Here is a 22,197-nt window from a genome sequence, read left to right as displayed (position 1 = left end):
ATTTTACAAAGCTAAACTTCAGCACTGAACGCTAAGGAAACCACACCAGCTCAACCATACACCAAACAGGGCAGCATTGCAACTCAGCTTTTCCTCAGTTGCATCCACATTGTCCTGCTGTTCATTTTATCTGATAATGTTAATTGGTTCTGTAGAGCTCTGAGGTCATCATTCTTTGTGTGCTTTCTGATTAGCTAGGATCATTCAACAAAGCACTGGGAAAAAAAAACCTGCAAAACAGTAAATTGCAAAACACAGTAGATGGAACTAATGAGTTCAGGGAAAGAAAGGTTCAAAGGCAAATGTTTTATGCCTCCTCAACTGTGTTTCAAAGGATTTTCAAATTTGCTAGTTGACCCAAAGGATATTCCACTTTCCACCCACAATATATATTCCGTTCATAAGGAATAAAATGGTTTTAGATACAAAACTTTCTGAAGCCTCAGTTTTTCAGTATACTTCTAAAACCTCTAAGGTGATGATAAAGACAAAAAGGGCAGTGAAATCAGAATAGGAATTCTGCATTCTAAATTAGTACTGAGTTATTTGTCCTCAGCTAACAAAGCCTTAGTTGTGCCCTAATGTCAAAGCATTATTGCCCCAAGCAAAGCAGCCAATCCTGTGGAGCTCAAAGTGAGGAAATATTAGCAATGTTATTCTAAGATATGGCTTAACAGAATCAGCTCAAACATTGTGTATAAAAGGATGGATGTTAGCGTGGCACTGCTGGCTTTAACAATAGCTCTTGTTCTTTTGTCCTGTTCAAAGAACCTCTTTTAAATCCTATCATTTCTCTGATTTCTCTAAAACATAACCCACTCTCATTATACTAATGTCACAAATTCCAATTATGATGCTCCCAATCCAAAGAAGAACTCTCTGAATTCAAAAGCAGCAATTATTCTGAAAACACCAAAATGGGCAATAGTAAGAATGCAAATTCTCCATTGATTCCCAAACACTGGGAAATGAGGGTAAGATGTATTTTGACTCTCACATTGTTTCCAAAAGTTGCTGCATTTTCTTTTCACTTTGCATCTGAGAAAAACCCTGGAAGAGATCATAATTTGTCAACCCTTGAAATCTGCTAATAATTTGGGGCGGGGGGGAAGAGGAGAAAGAAAGGAATGAAATTTTGCTGCTATGGGAGTAACATATCTTGAGCCCATCCTGCTCAGTAAGGCACAAATCAAATAACTTTGGTATCAAAGTCATAATGATTCTAGTAATGAGGAGCGTTCAACATTCAGCACTCACCATCCCTGTACATTCCCGGAACCATGGCACTGTATCCTGGGACAAGGCCATTTCAAATATTTTCCTTCAAAAGCTTCCACTCTTCAGGATCTTACTTGTCTCCTATTTATCTACCATTTTGCCACTTTTAAAAAACAATCACAGACCTTTATTTGGGCTTTATATTTTCTGTTGCTTAAAAAAACTCCCTTTCTCTAGCTAGCAAAACCTGTCAGCTGCCATTATAATCATAGATGCGTTCAGCCATCGCAGGAAAATGAGCCCTCATAGACTCTCTTTCAAGCCAGCTGTACCCTTCACAATTCTTGCCAAAACTTTCTCTGCAATAGCTTAGCCTACCTCCCATTTCCATGTCATAAATAAATAAATAAATAAGAATAGAAAATCAGTAAATAATTTTCAGAAACATATGTTGATTTCCTACTTTACTTCTAGTCCTGCAAGTAAAAGGATGCTAAACACAGCAAAATTTACTGATAAATTATTTTTTTCCTTGAAATACCAGACAATGGAATCATTTAGTATCTTTTGTTTGTCCTTATATCTCTTCTAGGTTTTGAAAAAGATGGATCAATGTTAGATTTATTTCCTCAACCTGATGCCCCTACATAGGTCAAATTACAGCTGCCATCAGCCCTAGTTGATATAGGCATTAACCATGTAGAGGAGAAATGAACAAATCAGTTAATTTCCATTTCCTCAACAGCTCATTTCTTCAAGTAAATCTGGTTTGTCAACCTTGCTATTTAAAAAAAAACTCACTAAAACATTTGCATTTATTTATCAGCACATAACATACACACTATTTACACCCAATGTTCTCTAATATAATGCATTTTTATTCTTTATTTTCCTGAAGAGATACATTATTGTATAATCTTTTTCCTAAGTTTTCCATAAACCTATTAATTGGCAAATTAAAATATTGCAATATTCAAAGAACATCATTTTTTAAAATGATGACTAATAAGGATTTTGTGTATTATTCATAGATACAGATAATGTGTGTGGAAGTCCAACATATCTGAAGTTCACTAATTAAGAAGTACCTAATACTATTTAGGTTTTCATTTTTGGAAGGGCAAAACAGATTCACGTTGCCAACTTAAAAAAGCCAATTATTATTAGAAATGTATAGCTGCTCCCAGCAACAAATAAAGGTGGTTAAATAAATCATAGATCAATTGCTTGCATAAATCAATTTGCCTGCATCATGACACACTAGCTGCTGAGAAATCCCAGGAATGAGGAAATCAAATCAGCCAATGTCTTTTACTAAATGGAACTTGATACTAATCAGAAAATGCAGCTTGGTGGCTTATACATATCTTTGTAAGACTGGGTTCTAACCTTCTTAATTTGTGGTCAAATTTGCTATTACAGAAATTAATTGACTTTCCAGTCTGCTAGTCCTATAACTTTTCTTTTGCCTGCTAACACTTGATATAAAGATATGCTTATATCTACAAGCAGTAGAGGCAGCCAACTGAAGAGTTAAGAAACTTAGAGATAAGTTTTATTGAATGCTGTCATGAGCAAGTATAGAGAGAAGGAGAATTAAATGCAGGACTGATGCTTTCAATGGTAGCTGCATGATTTCTGGAGCATCTCTTCCCTGCTTCTTTCAAGATGCTCCAGAAATCATGCAGCTACCATTGAAAGCATCAGTACATAAATCAAAGTGTTCCTTAATTTAGCAACAATAATTTAAATCAGATAGTAAAATGCAAAAAAGTTGGTTCCGACCTTCCAACACATCACTGTAATAGGATGAAGGATAGGCAAGCCCTAAGGAGAATATTCTTCCTGCCCCAAATGTTAACACTGGTGTCTTGATCAAATGCAAGATGACAGGGCCCAAGGCAAGCCTGCTTGGAAAACTCAAACTATAATGCCTATGGATGCTTACTGACTTTTTGGGGCCAAAGAATGGCAAGGATGGACTAAGAGATGCAATAGAAAGAGATGGAAGAAACATTACTACTGTGTGAAATTCTGCCATCTTGAATCACAGCCATATCTATCCCAGAATATCCATTTATGAACAGGACATTCATAATTTATAATAGTATTAATTTAGAATATTATTAATAATATTTTCTGGCAAGAAAAAAGTGCCCACCACTCTTTCAATGAAGTCCAATTCAGTCCATTGTACCATTATGATCAATGACCAATATTGAAGTTAACATAACCAACAGATTATACGAACAAGAACATGCATACTCACATGAGATTCACTCAAAGATTATGACTAATGAAGAATGTTCTTGTAAAGGGGCAAGGAAAGAGAGGAAAAAAAGAAAAAGAAAGGGGTGAAAGAGAGAGAAAGAGCTAGCAAAAGACAGATAAGGAAGCGGTGGGAGGGAGGAAGAGATGAGGTTCTTGTTCATGAGCCAGGCTCTTAAGCTGTGAACCATCTCAAGGGCTCCACAATGAAGGAGAAATAGTGCTGGGAGGGAAATGATTGAGGAGAAAGAGTAAAGGGGCTATTCAGAACATCCTATTTATTACCATGTTTTCCCCAAAATAAGACCCGGTCTTATTTTCTTCTGGGGCCCAAAATATGCACTAGGGCTTATTTTGGGGGAAACACAATTTCAGGGTGACCAACTCAGCTGGGTGGCCGCTCCCAGTGCACACACAAGATCTGGCAAGCAAGTAGGGACAGACAATATCTGGCAACAGCTACAGCCTACTGGTACCTTAGTCGGTGCGCTCTGGGGCTAAGCAGTGGGGAAGACCTGGAGCAGAAGGCAGGCAATCCCAATGCACTGCGCAGGCTACAGGCAAGCTGAGAGATGCAAAGTTGATTCTCTCATGGCTGTGTGCTGCTCTGACTCATTGCTGTTCAGCTTTCTCGTGGCCCACGCATCTGGATTGCCTGACTCCACCCCTCCTGCTTCTGGCTGCTGCTTGCACAGGTATCAACTCACCTGTGCTGCACGAGCTGCAGCTGCTACCAAAACTGTTGGCTCATGTGCGCTCGCTGCCTCCTATTCAGGCCATGCCCAACCCCTTCATTAGGGCTAATTTTGGGAGTAAAGCTTATATTAGGGCATATTTTCAAGGAAACACTGTAACACTGAACATAGAATCAGAGTGCTGAAAGGGACCTCAGAGGTCTTCTAGTCCAACCCCCCTGCTCAAGGCAGGAGACCTTATACCATCCCAGTCAAATTCAGGCAATTTTTCAAACCTCAAGCATTGTTCTCACTGTCAGAAAGTTACTCCTTACTTCTAGGTTGGATCTCTCTTTCTCAAGCTTCCATCCATTACTACTTCTGCCCTTTGGAGAATAGGTCAATCCCCAATTCTCTGTTAAAGCCACTGACCTATTCTGAATAGCTCAGTGCTCAGCTGTCAAGATCCTTCTGAATCTTGAGTCCATCTTCCAAAGTGCTAACAATACCCCCCTACCTTAGTGTTGTCTGAATATTTGATGATTTCTCCTTCTATCCTCTCATCTAGATAATTTATGCAGATGTTGAAATATATGTGTGTGTATGTACACATACATGCACACAAATATACATACACACATATAGGTCCAGTTCTTTGATTTTGAATAACAGAGTTCTGAATAACAGAGTTCAAAGGGCCTTGGAGGGCTCCTTATCTAACCGCTGCTCAAGCAGAAAATCTTTTAGACAAATTATTGTCCAATCTATCTCTCCTTAAAAACCTCCAATGTTGGAGCACCCACAACTTCTGAAGGCATGTCTCTCTGTCTGTCTGTGTCTGTCTGTCTGTCTGTCTGTCTGTCTCTTTCTCTCTCTCTCCTTCCTTCCTTCCTTCTTTCCTTCCTTCCTTCCCTCCTTCCTAATGTATCCAAAACTCCTTACACAAGAGCTCTTAACAATTATTGAGGCATTTTTTTCTCAATCAATTTGAAATTATTCTTGCTGTTATTACAAAATTCCAGGCACAACATTTCTTTTTCTTTCCTTGGTCTTTTCCCCTAATGAATGTTGGTGGCAACTGAGAAGTCTTCATGGGGCTGTTTTGATGTTTCCACCCTCATCAAGCCTTTTCCCACAGAATACAAATTTCTGAATTCGAGAGTGCTGAATCTTTCACCTCAGATATTTGTGTGTTGCTGTGCTGCAATATAAATATTGGCACTCATAGTTTGAACACTGGAAATAGAGAGCAATGATTTCATAATAAGATCCTTAGGGATCCTCCTAGCTAATATAACCAGATCCTTTGCAAACAGAAACATGGAACACTTTCCCTGTAATATCAATTCCTTAAGTAAATGTTAAGAAATTACAGTACGCTGTAACAGTCATGCATTTTGGTTAGATCTTGTTCCCTTGCGAGCTGCACCAGTTGCCAGTTTGCTCCCAAGTACAACAAAGGTGCTTGCTGTTAGCTATACAGCCTTTCCAGGGCATACAGCCTCACCCCATTTATTTTCAGAGTTTGTACTACAATCCTCCGTAATCCCTACATATCCTCAGATCAGTGGTGACAGCAACAAGGGAATTCATTATTATCCCACACCCTTCCCCCCGCTACTTAGACTTGGCAATTTTTGCTCGAGGGATTGCCTATCTCCCCTAGCACATGCCTGGCCAATTCAGTGCTGCTTAGTTGATGAGCTCTGGGTTTCTTCGATTATACAATGCCATCTTTGGGGCCTTGGAAGGGCACCTTCTCTATATCAGCACCTATCCTTTGGAACAAGGCACCCTCTGATATTCCAATGGACCCACTCTCCAGTTGTTCAGAAGAGTCTTAAAGAACTGGCTCTTCAACATTTTATTCCCCAAACTAGGAAACATCATCAATGCTAGTCAGAGTAATTTGTGCAATGAAATGTTTGCAACAAAACAGCCAAGCTCAGAGAGCACCAAGGATCCCTTATTTCAACTCTGAGCTACAAATTTTCTCCTTTGTTGGCTTCACTGAGGCCTTTGACAAGGGAGAGGAAGGCTCCTCACTTCATTGCATTTGGCATCTTTTTCTTGATATTTTATATTGTATTGATTTTACTGTAATTTCTGTTTGATTCTTGTAAACCACCCAGTCACTGAGAGTCAGGTGGCACACAAGAGTAATAAATTATTGTATTATTATTATGGTTGGTCACATAGAGGTTCAGATTGGCTTTGGCATTTTTATCCACCTATCAAGTCCTTCCCAAGGACCCAGGATAGCCAGATGTTGACATTTGATGGTATTAAAAGATATAGCCGCAGGATGTAAGCTCTTTCTGAATAAAGCTGCCTTTTGCATTTAACTGATGCTGATTCTGTCTGTGCTGATAGTGTTCAAATGATGCTAATATAACAACAACAACAACAATCTTTAATTCAATTTACAGCCTGGGACTGGTAAAAACTTAATAATTCAAGTCCTAACCAATTATTGTTGTTGTTATTATTATTTCCAATCACATGAAATCACAACTGCCAGTTCTTAGCTGGTGTTGGTCTTCGTTCTCATTGCGTTCTTCCCAAGAACATAGGCCAGTTCATGCCATAATCTTTCAACTTCCATTTTCAGATCCTAATAGTTACTTATATTTTCCTAGTTTTTGTCTTCTATTATCTCCTGCTATTATCACATCAATTATCCACATTCCCAACTTCTACAATTGCATCTATCAACTATCATATAATCTAATATTGAGCTCTTGCAATCTTTTGATACCAGTTATATGAAAAAGGTTAGAAAGAGAGAATGGGTGGTTTTAGTATTGTATGCTGCACTGTGCTGCCCTCTCTAGACTTAGTATAGATACTGGAACACTAAAAATACGGATAACTTACTTCTTCTAATGCAGCTAGATTATTATGATTGATTGGGTTATGTTGCTGTCCAAATACACTTGCAATAAATGTCTCTCTCTGTATTCCTGTCTCTCTTTCTCTTGCACTCATTCACACACACAACCTGCACACAGATCAAATGCAATATTGTTTTTAAGTAAGGGAAATGCATTTACAGAAAATGATATGGTTCAATATTAATTCTGTTATGCATGAATGAAATAATTATTAATGGCCAGCTATCATTAATCACAAAATAAACAAAATATTTCTAAAGAGGAAAGTTTGGATATTTTGCTGAGTTTCTGCATTTTCTCTTATTCTGCGTATTAATTAACATGTTTGCATAAATTTGATCTTATTTATTTCAGAAGAATCCTATTCTTCCTTTCAATACATGTATGAAGAACTCCAGGAACTAAGTACAGAGAACGTCTCACCCAGAGAAAGTTTGAGAAGAGAACTAATTTAAGCCCACCTCCCCCCTAAAATACTCTTGTGATAGTTCCAAAAAAGCAAATCAAGCTTATACACCAAATTCAAAACAGTTTGTCTTAAAATAAACCCCTTATAAAATTAGACACATTAAGAAATTTAGCTTTATTTCAAGAGGCAAAGAATCATGGGCTATATCTATGTAACTATTTTTGACGACATTGTTTTTACACCACTTTTTACTTCCAAAGGCAAAATATACAGACATTAGCAAACCTTTGATCAATACTGGAAAACAAGGGGTTATTTTGCAACTACACAGTCTTGCACACAAGGAAAGTTTTAATAAGAAATTTAGTTTATAAACCAATGAAACCAAATTTTCAGCTAGAAAAAGTTTACTGGAAAAAAAGAAATACAAGGAAAACAAGCGGAAGGCAATAATCATACCCAAATTTCAATAAAATCAAAGAAACTGTTTATCTAAAATAGTTGCTTTGTTATTTACCACTTCTTTGCATAATACCTCTTTAGCTTTGACAGAATTCATGGCAGAGGATGTGGTTGGAAAAAGATCCTACGGGCCTTGATGCTGCATTTCCCCCTCTTTCTTTTGAAAACCAGTTTCATAGAATGTGGAAAATAACTGAAAGCCAACTTTTTGGCTTGGCTAACTTAAGGAAAATGCTCCCTCTGATGTCCTGAGATAATTATCTAGGAGCTCCTCCAATGGACTAACTTTAATGAGCCTGACTGGAATGATAAGCTCTGTTTAGTTATGTCTTTGTAGTATAGGATGTCCTTGACTTTTTATCATAATTAAGATCATTTTTAAGCAAGGTGGTTGTTAAGTGAGTAATGTCTAATTTTACAACCATTTGCCATGATTATTAAGCGAATAACTGCAGTTAAGCGAATCAAGTGGTCATTTAGCAAATCCAACTTCCCCCGTTGACTCTGCTTATCAGAAGCTAACTGGTAAAGTCACAAATGGTAATCATGTGGCCCTGGAACACTGCAACCATTCCAAATACATGCTGGAAGCCATGTATTTATCACATGACCATGGCGGTGCTATGTCGGTTGTAAGTGTGAGGACTGGTTGTAAGTCACTTTTTGCAGTGCCATTGTAACTTTGAATGGTCACTAAATGAGTGGTTGTAAGCCGAGGACTACCTATAGGAAGTTCCACAGGAGAGAAGCAGGAGAAAATACAGTTCATTTATTCAATCCTCAGCAAAGATCCTCTTAAGAAGCTTTAGGAGTCACTATAATGCCCTGGGGAAATTTTATTCCAATGTCACAATCCAAACCCGGTTTGATCATTTTCAATTCAAGTGAGATAGAAGCAAAAACCTGCAGAGAAATTGTGGAGGGGGAAACGGTATTTTGCCCTCTCAAGGGTTCTTTTTGACACTGAAATCCTTAGAAAATGAAAGTTTTAGGTTGACTTATCTGCCTCTTAATCTTTTAATCAGCTGTATTTAATAGAAATGTATTTAATTTGCATATAAGTAATTTTTGCTTAGTAACCCTAATTGGGACCGCCCACTCAGTCACTAAACAAAGTAGTCACTAAGTGAAACCCCGGCTGCATTTATAATCTTACTTCAGCTTTCCTTTGCTTTACAGACCTGTGAAGGTTGTAAATGGAAGGATCAGGCATAAAATTATTTCTTCATCAATGTCATAACTGTGAATTGTGACTTACAAGACAGTTGCTACATGAGGCCTACCCATATTACCAAAAGCTCAATCTAGTGATGCTTCGATTAACTGTTATTGAGAAAAGCATGCTAGTTGCTATGTCTTGGCCAGCCAAGGCCTAACAGATATTTAGATTAAGCTTCTGATGTTTTTCAGGCCAAGAACATTTGAAATCCATACTTAGAATAATTATTGTATTACTTATATCACACTCTCATATACATACAAGCAACATAAAGTAACAAAGAAAACAACCTCCCTGTTGTTTTCAATGAAGCAGCTCATTGGCATTTGGACACAGAAAAGAAAAAAGAAAGAAGATGGGACCACCAATGTACATCCAGTTAAGTCAAGGTTAGTGTAATGTATGGTTGGGCAGATCACTCTATGGTTTGTTTGTTTTTTTACATCATTTTATCCTATCCTATTTCCGCATTAATCTGAAAATTTTTAAAATCTACTGCTTTATTTAGGTATGTATCTGTGAACATATAGGAAAGCAGAGTATGCAGTTCCAAATATGTCTTATCTCATGCTATGTATAAGGTTTATTGTAAAATATTTGGAAGCATGTGTGTATGTATGTATATGCACCTTTGCTGAGAGAACTGCACTGGAAAATTCTGAGATGTCAGAATGCTTACATATAATTGCTTTCCAATCTGCATAGTCAACAGATAAATGCAAATCAAGTCAGCTCCTTGTAAAATTTGCTTGGATGCCTCAATAATCCCTTTCAAGTAGGGCATGAAAACTACACTAAAATAATTAATTTTTGAGACCTACTTGAAGGAAATCATAGAAAGGGATCATGAAAAGAATGCATGGGAATTCTGGGACTTGTAGTTCAAGCAGTTGGAGTCTGAGGGAAAATAACATAGGGATGAACCAGTTTCAGTAATTAAGGGCAGCAAAAAAGAAAGAACAGAATCTTTAAATGTTACAAGCAGTCACTCATGTGTGAGTTGGGTGGCAATATAAATGTGCTTCATAAATATTAAATCTGGAAAGCAATAGCAAAACATAGGCTGCTCCTGAGCTTGTGGAGGAAGCGAAAGGAATACACACACACCCCTACATTTCAGGCTCCCTTTCACACTTCTGAGAAGCCTCATATATAAACTGAGCCTTACCTGGACTTGACAGGACTTTGCCTTTGTTAAGATGTTTGAGGCGTTTCTGGTGAGACTTCCCATTGAAATGGATCTGGGCCTGGACAGCCGAATTGAGCTGGATGTTACACACTTCACAAAGTGTGAATGATGGGTGCTTTTTCTCTCTCTTTGTATGCTGCTCTGGAGGACTTCCTTTGCACGAGTTCTCTGCCAGTCTTCCACAAATGCCACTCCCAGGGGAGTGGAAGGGGGTCAAGGGACGCTTCATCCCTACAGCAGAAAAAAAAAAAAGTAATGAAAACTTAGTAATGAAAAAGGTCATTGTTCTAGTTTTAACCTGCCTGGGTACCAGTAACCTGAGAACAAACTCCCAATAAGTACATATAAGCAGCCTCTAGATGGAGTAAACTGCCTGTACTTTGTTCATACTGTAGCTTAATTCAAGTATAACTGCTAGCAGAGTGTGCACCACAAGATTTACAGCATGTTTATTTCACTATTTCTGCTTCAAGAAAGAATTTCAATGCTACAAAGACAGAGCTACTTTTCAGGGATAGGATCAATCATTGGAGGGTAACTATTCTATTGATCCTCACCATGGCCACTTTTAAATGTCTAGCACGACCAACCAATAAATAATTTTTATTTGATAACCAACAAGCAAATAAAACAAGAATATCACAATTAATTAGAATAAAAAAGAAAAAAAAAACAGTATTCTAAAGAATATAGGAAAAGCTTAGAAGAGATACTACAGAGTACTGTACAAATTATAGAACACTCAATATTTATCTGTGGTCAAACAAGTAAAAGACTGAGCTGATAATCACAACTTAATATAAAACAAATTAAAAATGACCAGGAGATAATAATTCTTGGTCAATGTCTGCATAAAGGGGGCATGCAAAATAACTGATTTCAATTATCCCTCTAGTACACAGAAGCAGTCTCTGTTCAAAGTGGATTACAGGTAATCCTCAACTTATAATGATTCATTTAGCAACCATTCAAAATTACCATGGCACTAAAAAATGATATTTTTTTTTGCCAGTCTTCATACTTACAGCCACTGCAGTATCCCCAGGGTCTTGTGATCAAGCTTTGGGTACTTGGCAACCAGGGTGTATTTCAGAGGGTTGCAGCATCCCCCAGGTCATATCATCACCATTTGTAACCTTCTCAGGGGCAAGTCAATGAAGGAAGCCTGATTTTTTTTTTAACAACCATGTGATTTGCTCACAACCTGATCGAAAAAGGGTAGTAAAATTGGGCCCGATTCACTTAACAACTGCACCGCTTAGTGATAGACTTTTTGGTTCTAGCTGCAGTTGTAGGTCAAGGAGTACCGGTACAAGAATTCCCAGATTCATCAGTTGGATGTGAAGCACAATTCTGTTGTGGATGCTGGAAATATGGCTTACATATTTCTTTTACTGCGTCTTTGTTGGCTGACTGTGTGCCGGATTTTGTAAATTAAGAAACCGGAGGATTCTTTTTTACTTCAAGAGGGGGAAAATTCCCCATATGTTTGTCATTTCAAGTTTTTTTCTGTCTTAACTCAGTGCAATTCCAGTGTAAGGAAGCAAGATGGGAAGATTCATCTCTTTTCCCCTGCAGTTGTGCAGATCTTTTCGATATTCAAATAGGACATCATCTTTCACATATTAGAATGCAACCACTTAAAATCGGTACTGGATGCTGCTCTCATACAGTTGTTAACATTCACAGATGTCTAGAAATCTGGCTGAAAGCAGGGAATATGTTTTCCATACGCATTATACATTCACATAAACTAACAATCTATAGGATCCAAGCTGCCCAGAAGTATGCCTATTAGCCACAGAGCACTCAATGACAGTCATATCATGATGCCACAGAAAGGAAAAGGTGAAGGACATATCTAAACTTTTGAGAAGAAACCATGCAAAATATTAAAACAAGCCAACATTTCTATGGAGAACTTAATAAAAATGAATGAATTAAATATATATATATTTAACTCAGAACCAGTTAAAATGCCCTTGAAGAGGTTAAGTTTGTTATCCAGGGTACATCAGTTTTCTCTTACAACTTGCCAAGGTCTCAGATGACCTCTGACCCAGACATGTTATGAAGTGCTACTAAACTTCCAGTCCTTAGCTTACATTAACTGTTTTCCTGCAGATGACTGGTTTATTTTTAATACTGACAGAAATTAAAATTGGAAAGTTATCTGGACATAATGCTTCCAAAAGACCACTGCTCTCTAAAAAAAGGATATGTAGTCACTCATATTAGCTAAGCTTACCATCAGAGCTCCTGTTACAGAGTTTTAAATAAACATGCTATATTATGCATCCACTCCTCTCATTCACTTAATCTCTTTGGTGCCCATTAGTCCATCCTAGAAGACATGACAATTTCACAATCTGCCTCTCTTCCCAAACAGAGCATTGAATCCTTTGGGAGAGTGTTTACTGAGACGATGGTTACTATCATGGAGCTACCTACCTTGCAAAAGATTCGCAGAATTCTCTGATGGCAATGGAAGTGCTTTGCTCACAATGTGATTTTGGACAAGAAGAACTTCACTCTTGAGATCTAGGTGGTTTTAAATATCCCTCTCACTGTGGCTGCTGGAAATTATACATGGGACTTCCCTTACCTGGAGTTCTTGTCCTATACTGGGTTATATATTTCCTTCCCAAATATATACTGGTCATGATAGCAGAGAATTATGGTAGATACTTTCCAATACTTGGAGTATACAAGTATTACATTATAATACATCCATATCCATTACATTACATTCCAAGGATACCAACTTTGGAAATTCCTGCACATATTAATCCAATTCAGCAGTCTAGAATGCAATATCTAATGGAAGACCTATAAATACAAATGTATCTCTTGCTTGCCCATTTCCCCCCTTTCTTCTATTTCCATTGGAATCAATGAAAATTGCCATGGGCAATTCTTTGCAGTTAATATTGGTTTAACCAAGTCAACTGAAGACCTGATAGCTGAATTCATACAAGCGGCTAAGCTTGGTTAATTTTCACCTTGGTATTATTTGTTTTTTAATGTTTTGTATGAGCCCAGATTATTCAATCAGTCTATTATTTAATATATTGTAAAACTCAGAAATTAGGTTACAATAATTTAGGTCTTGTGTAAACTTAGTCCTTATTCATGATAAACAATATACTGCCTTGAAATTGTTTCTGGCATCGGTCATCTTTCAGAAATTTATGAAGTTAAAATCCAACCTTACTTACAATAATCATGGACAGACCTGCAGAAAAATTCAAACATAAATTAAATAAAATTTAATAAGACAATGTCACTGAAATGATCAAATTCATTTTTAAATGGGCTACTGAGACCAAAGCCCTGTGCCAGATGTTTCACCACTTTTACTCAAGAATTAAAGGATGTCATTCTGTAAATGTTTGTTTATTTGTATTTGATCATCCATTTACAGTGCAACATTCAAATATAAAAAACTTGGGGCAGTTATGGATGTTCCAAGCAGGTTTTTTTTTTCTTTCATTCCTAAATCAAGAAGGAAAACATTTCTGTCATGTGACCTTAAATGGCTTGGGCATAAAAAGAAAAATACAAAAAGAGAAAGAGAGGGGGTGAAACTCTTCAAGTGTCAGAAATCATATACAGACGATCTTCACAAAGCACTTTAATATTTTACAAGGACCTGGTTTTCAAACTTGGCAAACATGTAGCTGCAACTCCTAGTCTGTAATGCAGCCGCATAAATATAATACCAAACACAAGTATTCACTCTGGACTTTTAATGGCCATCCCCAAGAACTGTATAAGAAAGGGACTCCATTTCATTTCAAGATCCAAGAATCTAAATATGTTTGGGCAAGTCTTCAACTTTATAATTAAGCCAAAAAGGATTCCATTTAAAAATAAAATTGGAATTTTGACTACTTTCCCATCTATCAACCTGCCCTGCAATTGCAGAACCTAGTTACTATTTGGATGTATTATTCTCTATCTGCTTTCTAGGCAGTAATAACATTCATTATTATCTCTTGCTCCCCTTATCACTTCTCAAAACTGGACACTTATGAGCAGCTACAAGGAATCTTTTTGTCCCTTTATTAAAACAGGCAAGCATATTAGAACAGCTATTAGTATTAATTTTTTTTAATATTAAATGTTTTAATTGGCACAGCTAAAAATTTTAACCGCTTATCTTAGAATTAAAACAAACAGAAATCCAATCCAAATCCATATGACAAGAATTTAACCAAACAGCTATTTTGCATTGCTGATATATATCATTCCTGCTATTCTTAAAATATAGAAGCAAATGTGGATTTTTATGCCATCCTAAAAAATTACCACATACAAATAGAGACAACAGAAACAATCTTTGAGAAAGTCAAAAGTTTGCAAAAGTATCATCCTCTTCCCCACCAAATCCCAGAAACAAAAGCAAAACCTTTTAGTTAAGTCAATACAGCACAAAAAAATCAGGACAATCCAGTTAAAGTAATCCATGCTCCTGGGGCCCACAATGCTGACAATAGAGTAGAAAAATGGAAAACTAGATGGAGTAACTTGGCTGATTATAACACAGAAGAGGAGTCATCCACACGTCAACAATTTATTTCAGGCTCCATTAGTTTGTATGAACATCTAGGAATGTCTGCCATGTGAGAAAGTGATAAACGGTTTAGTGTGTCATCGCTCACTCACTTTAAAAAAAAACCTTTTGAACAATTACAACTAATTCCCTTAAGTATTAAGCCTGGATAGGCAATTTGTGAATTCATGTATCAATCTCAACATCTATTTTTTTTTTTACAAATGATGCATCTATATAAACTAATCTGCATAAATACTCACAAAAGCAAATTACACACTGCCCGAAGATCTGCCGTTGTAGTGGTTCAGTTACCAGTACTTTCTTTTTTTCTTCCAATGTCTCTAACAGTGTGGTAAATATTTCCCCAATTCTCCAATTACAATTCATTTTAAGATATTTGCGCATACACAGTCCTGTGAAGTAAGAGACTTTGGGAATTACAACGCACTCACCACACAGGCTAACAGTAAATCTGAATATGGTAAGCAAGCTGTCAGGAAGGGAGCCTTGCCACCTCATTAATAATTTTCTAAGGTCATTTTTATGGCCCTCATAATACACTCCATTACCTTTCTTTTTTCTATTTTAATCTTAATAATGCCATAAAATACAATGCTACCAATTTCTTTTAAATAAAAATAGAAGGAGCAGGTGCACAATGGCAACAAACACTACTGAGAATTCAGAATGAGAAAAATAAATCTGAAATAGGTCTGGATTATGGACAAAGCACAAATGAATTTGGGAAGGTGGTAGTTGATCCCATAGAGGCACCAATTTACATTTTAAGGGAAAACTTCTATTCACCAGGAAGCCAGGTAGGCATTGATCCAGGGTGCGAAAGCATAGAGGGGCCAGAATGTTCCAGGAGTGCTGTATATTCTTGCATAAGTACTGGAGGTGAATGAAGGAAATGAGCAAAATGGACAGAGAATTGTAACATTGGCCTCGTCACTTTGTCCATCATGCACTGCAAAGCTAGACCTATAATATCATCCATTTTGACTTCCCCAAGAATTTGCTGGGTCATGACTCCCTGAATCAGTTACTCAAGTTCTGATTATCTCTCATCTGGACTACTGCACTCTACACAGGGCTACCCATAAAATCCATTTGGAAGCTGCAGCAGGCACAAACTATGGCAGCAACAGCAGTCTTTGGGCCCCCATATTATATCTCTGCTCAGTGAAGTTCAAAGTGTTGGTTATGACCTTTAAAGCCATTAATGGCATAGGTCCAGGCTATCTGATGAACCGTTTCATCTCACTAGGACAAACTCATCCACCTCATGCCAGGAGGCAGGGCCTACTGCAGAATCTGTCTGTAAAAACTCTGGGATCCAGAAGATGAGCCTTCTCTTCCATAGCATTCACTCTTTGGAACATCCTATGCTCCAAGATGAAACTTGCCTCACTCTTCCTCTCCCTCCATAAGAGCCTGAAGACTTGGCTCTGCCAGTTGGCCTGGGGACCCAATGGCAGGGTACCACACTGGAGGCAGCTATTAGATTGGTAGCAAACTACCTCTCCCCTTGCTTTCTTCCCATGCATCCACTTTTTATTCTCATATAGATGTATTCTCATTGGTGGTTCCCCCCCCCCCTTGTTTCTTCTATTGTTCCATTATTCTACTACTGTTTACATTTTACATTTCTTTTCATTTCCCTGTTTTATTATTGTAAGTCACCTTGAGTAGCCCCATGGTGAGATAAGTGGCAAATCAATTTTGTACATATTCTATTTCATTTTGCAAGTTTATGTGCATATATATTACAATAACTGTATTTTCTTGGTGGTGGTGGTGGTGGTGAACAAACTGAAAAAAGCGAGAAACCTAAAATAGGGTCATGAGGATTAAAAAAACGTTATATCTATAATTTTGCTTTACAAAAGAAAGTGCAATAGCAAAACCAACAAAAAATTACATTAAATAAATCTAAAAGATGGTTTTTTAAAAATAAGGGCCATCCTTTATAATAAAGGGTGAATGATCTGTGTGACATACATATATGCACAAACAAAAATTCAACAGTCTAAGGACATTACTCATGGTATTTTTTTTAAATTTTCTAAAGAAAATTCAAAGGGTTGTCTTTTTAATTGCTTTCTCTCTCAAGAAAATCATTATCTATCAAGTGGCTTATAAGACATTCCCAACATAGAGAAAAGAATTCTGGACCTTAGTCATTGTTGCCCATTCATTCACAGTAGTGGTTTCTCCTTCACGTCAAACCATCATTTGCTTAATCATTGTTGCAAAATAGCAACTGATTAGATAATCATAATCCAAGATAAAATTCAGCCGGTTTGGACCAGTTTGGGCATGCCAGTAGGAGAAATTTTGAGTAGTTCGGAGAACCGGCAAATACCATCTCTGGCTGGCCCCGCCCACCTGCCCCCACCCTTGCCCTTTCCTGCCCTAAATTCCCTTGTTTTTTTAGCTCAGCTAAACCTGTGTTGGGATTATTTGAACCCTACCACTGGTCATAATACGTTACCCACAGAGTGAATGCGGGCCATTTCTCTCAGCAGGAATGGCACAGGTTCTTAATTATTTTGGCCTCTAAAGGATCAGGGGCATGTATTTTTAATCTGTAATTCATTTGTTTAATAAACATATTATACTGACCAGGCCTCTTGGTGCTTGGACTAAAACTACATTGTATTTAAAATTAATAATACTAAAGACAATAAGTAACAGCTATTAAATTTCAGAATTAAGTTTAGAATTAAAATTAAAGAATTAAAAGGACTATTTAAAGACTATTTAAATGATTTTTAAAAAGTCCACAAGGAGGTAAGTCCCTCAGATATCCAGGAAGTGCATTCCATGAATACAGGCTGAAAACAGAGAACTGTTGGAAGCAGGGCCACTGATACATGTAAAAAAGAGCCAAGGCTTTGATCCTGTGATTGCGGCCATCATCCTATTTTTACTCAACACACATCGCCAGCAGATGCCTCTTCCTCAACATGAATCTATAGAGAGCAAGGAAAATGACCTTGATGAAGATATGCAGAAACTGTTTTCCTGGCAAAAAGGGCTAAAAGGTATTTTAAAGGTATTTTTTTCCAAATGGAAAAAACCCAGACTGACATCTCCTGAATTCATGGAAGTGCAAATAGTCCTTGCTTAACAACCATTTATCCAGCAATCAGTCATGACACGGCTGAAGGAAGGTAGTTAGAACTGTCTTCAATGTTCAAGTCAATGCAGTGTCCCTGCAATCACATGACCAAAATGTAGGTGCCTGGCAGCCTGACTGCACATGTGCTTCAACTCCCCACACCTGCTTGTCTCCCCCGCCTCCATCTCTGGTCTTCTGGCTGCCCTCCACACTGCTGCCTACCCCTACACCACCATTCCCACCTGATCTTCACCATCTTTTTCCTCCTGTGGATGTGACTCCCTCTGGCCCAGCATCTGCTGCAGGCATGCCTCATTGAAGGGTTGAAGCAGAAAGGAGCATGGCAGAGTAAGAGACGGTCTAGTAATAGCGAAATTCTGGCCTAATGGCTACAACTGGGAGTACCAGAATGACCATCGCTAAGTAATGAAGTCATGTGATGTTTCATCTAATAACTATTTGTTTAATGATGATAAGTCCCAGTCCCAGTCCTGGTTAGGGTAAATAAATAGGGACTACTGTATAAAGAGGAAATGGTATGACACAATCAGACTTGAAATATTCTGTTATTACACATAGTCTCAATAAAAGTAATTTTAGCCTTCCTGTGGAGTTTATTTCTTGGTCTGGTCTCGCTATCATGGCTGACAGATGAATATTTTGATAATTGGAGGAAGAAGACTCATACAGAAGGAGGTATTTTCTCAAATAGCCTGATCCCAGACTGAACAGGTCTTTAGAAATGATGAGGGGAGAGAGGAAGAGAGAGCGAGAAAGGGGAGAATGAAAGCAAAGAAAAAGGGAGGGGGAAGAGGGAGACAGACAAAAGAGTCATCAAACCATATGTACCAATAACAACTCCCAAAACCAGAAAAAACAGATTACCCATAACAATAAGGAAGCTTCAATCCAAAAAGAGATCACTTTGGTGGAAAAACAAATCTTGTCACGTTGCCAACTTCAAAAGCCAATACAAAAATTTATGCCACCAGATAAAGACTGAATGCACCAATTGTCACATTAAACAAGAGGAAAACCTTCTACACACCAATTCCACCCGCGCTTTCTTCAATTTTGTAAACAACAAATTAAAAGACTCAAGGTCCATCCCACCCCTGAAAGGACCTAATAATGGTAAAGACTGCAACGATGACACCATTAAAGCCAACCTCTTTAACACATTTTTTGGCTCAGTATTTCTAAACAGCAATGGATCATGCCCAGTATTTCCTAGCCGAACCACAGACTACTACAATGATCTAATACATATCGATTTTACAGAAGACAATGTTGAAAAAGCACTACGCAATCTAAAACCATCTATTGGACCGGATGGAATATGTGCCTACTTCTTTAAAAAGCTATCCACTGCCATAGCCGAACCTCTAAGCATAATCTTTGAAAAATCCTTCAGGACCAGCTCCTTGCCAAAACTATGGTCACTAGCCACGGTCATCCCCATCTTCAAAAAGGGAGACCCCAGACTAGTTGAAAATTACAGACCAATCTTTTTATGCTGCGTCACCTGTAAAATCATGGAATCCATTATTAACCAATCCATTATCCTCCACTTAAAGACAAACAACCTACTCTCTAATAAACAATTTGGTTTCAGAAAAAAAACTATCCTGTAATCTGCAACTCTTACACTGCAAAAACATATGGACTACACAACTCGATCAGGGCTAAGCAATAGACACAATCTACATAGACTTCTGTAAAGCCTTTGATTCAGTGGTACATGACAAATTACTACTAAAACTAAAATCTTATGGTATAAAAGCATTCCAGTCAAACAGACAACAAATGGTCAAAATTGGGAGCGTCCTATTAAATGCTGTACCTGTCAACAGTGGTGTCCCCCAAGGCAGTGTTCTAGGACCAACTCTCTTCATACTCTACATAAATGACCTCTGTGATCATATTAAGAGCAACTGCATTCTCTTTGCTGATGATGTAAAGTTATTCAACACCACAGACAATACTGCTACCCTTCAAAATCGACATTAAAATTAAAATGGACATAACTAAACATAAAATGGGGCTAATGGAAAAAGAGGAAATAGCACAAAAATTAAAAATGCTAAGCAGAACTATTTTGAAGATGCAAATAAACCAGGCAGATGGCTAGCGTATAAATTGAGAAAGGAAAGAGATTTGAGAAGGATAAATCAATTGATAAACGAACAAGGACATGTATGCTATGGAAATGCGGAGAAGAAAAAAAATATTCAAGATTACTATGGAAAATTGTACCATCAAGAGAATGTTCAGGAAGAAAGAATTCAACAATACCTACAGGAAGCAAATTTGCCCCAGATACCCAAAGATATTGAAATAATCTTAGAAAGTAACATAACAATGATAGAATTAACAGAAGCTTTAAAAAAGCAAAACACTGGGAAAGCACCAGGTCTGGACGGTTTGTCAGTGGAATTTTATAAGACATTTCAGAAAACACTGAATCTTCACTTATTAGAAGTTATGAATGAAGTTATGACAAGGAAGAGAATACCCAAAACATGGTCAGAAGCATATATTACACTTGTACTGAAGGAGGACGCAGACCCATAGCAAGTTAAAAATTACAGACCTATATCACTATTAAACTCAGATTATAAATTTTTTGCTTCTATTCTGGCAGAAAGACTGAAAAGATACTTAAACAATTTCATTCATTCTGATCAAAATGGATTTCTGCCGAAGAGACAAATTAAAGACAATATGAGAATAATTTTAGATACGTTGGAATATTATGAGGCACATCCCGAAAAACAAATGGCTTTGATGTTTTTAAATGCACAAAAAGCTTTTGATAATGTGAATTGGTGTTTTATGCTGCTACAGTTGGACCAAATGAGCTTTGGTAAAAAATTTACTCAAGCCATAGAAACGATATATTGTAAACAAACTGCAAAGGCTATGATAAATGGAGAGTTAAACAGATTTTATAGATATAAGAAAAGGGACTAGACAAGGCTGTCCATTGTCGCCTCTGTTGTTTGTGTTAACACTGGAAGTGCTGAATACTTTTGTCTTCTTCTGAGAGAAGACAAAAAAATAAAAGGAATGAAAATTAAAAAAGAAGAGTATAAATTGCAAGCTTTTGCAGATGACCTGGTATTCATATTAGAGGATCCATTGGAGTCAGCACCTAAACTGATAGAAAAGATAGAAGAGTATGGGAAAGTAGCAGGTTTGAAAATAAAGATAAAACAAAGATTTTAACAAAGAACATGTTAGCAAGACGAAAGAAAGAATTAGAGGAAGTTTTGGGGATCCAGGTCACAAATAAGGTTAAGTATTTAGGGATACATATAACACCAAGATGTAGCACACTTAAGGAAGACAATTATCTTAAACTCAAACAACAGATTGCGACAGACTTGATAAAATGGGAAAATTTACAATTATCATTGATTGGGAGAATATCTACAATTAAGATGAATGTATTGCCTTATACTTATTCCAGACAATTCCAATCAGACTAGGAAAAGAATTTTTTGAAGATCTAAACAAAATAGTGCTAAAATACATTTGGCAGGGGAAGAAAGCAAGAATAAAATTGCTACAAGATGCAAGAATAAGAGGAGGATTTGCTTTGCCCAATCGGGAATTATATTACCAGGTGATGAGTTTGATGTGGGTAAAGGAGTGGATAACACTAAGGAATACTAGACTTTTGAATTTAGAAGGACATGACTTGCTGTTAGGGTGACATGCCTTCTTCTGGTATAAGGGAACTAAAACGCAGAGGTATTTTAGAAGACATTATATTCGAGAAGCATTGTTTCTAAACTGGGAGAAGAGAAAAAACAATATTATTTAAAAATTCCACTATGGTTATCTACTACTGAAGCTTTTTCCTATCCAATAATATATAAAAAGGAACAGTTAGATATGGTGAGATATTGAATGAAAAGGGTGAACTTAAATATATGCAAGCTTTGGAAGAACAAGGTGTAAAAATGAATTGGTTTTCATATTTGCAAATACAATCTAGATTTGATAAAGATGTTAAAATAGAAGTTATCTATGATAAGTTGACTGACTTAGATAACATTTTGACAGGTACTGAAGAAAAAGTAATTAAAAACTTTATGGACATTGGTTGGAGTTTAAGTTAGAGGAAGAACAAGAAACAATGATTTTTTTTTTTGAACAAATTTTATTAATTTT

The 22,197-nt window shown here is 37.1% G+C and overlaps 1 protein-coding gene across 1 annotated transcript in view; it reads right to left on the bottom strand.

Annotated features, from left to right (window-relative positions):
- Positions 1-22,197, bottom strand: part of ZNF385C (zinc finger protein 385C) — a 268,137-nt gene that overhangs the window by 147,691 nt on the left and 98,249 nt on the right. Inside the window, exon 2 of the mRNA XM_026682788.2 lies at positions 10,313-10,564. Within this exon, the coding sequence (XP_026538573.1) occupies positions 10,313-10,562 (250 nt within the window). The 5' untranslated portion in view covers positions 10,563-10,564. The remainder of the gene's footprint in view (positions 1-10,312; positions 10,565-22,197) is intronic.

This window comes from Notechis scutatus, chromosome Z (genome assembly GCF_049901735.1).
Source record: "Notechis scutatus isolate UNSWTSFEM ecotype Mainland chromosome Z, rNotScu1.2, whole genome shotgun sequence".
NCBI lineage: Eukaryota > Metazoa > Chordata > Lepidosauria > Squamata > Elapidae > Notechis > Notechis scutatus.
This window is presented reverse-complemented; position numbering and strand designations above follow the sequence as displayed.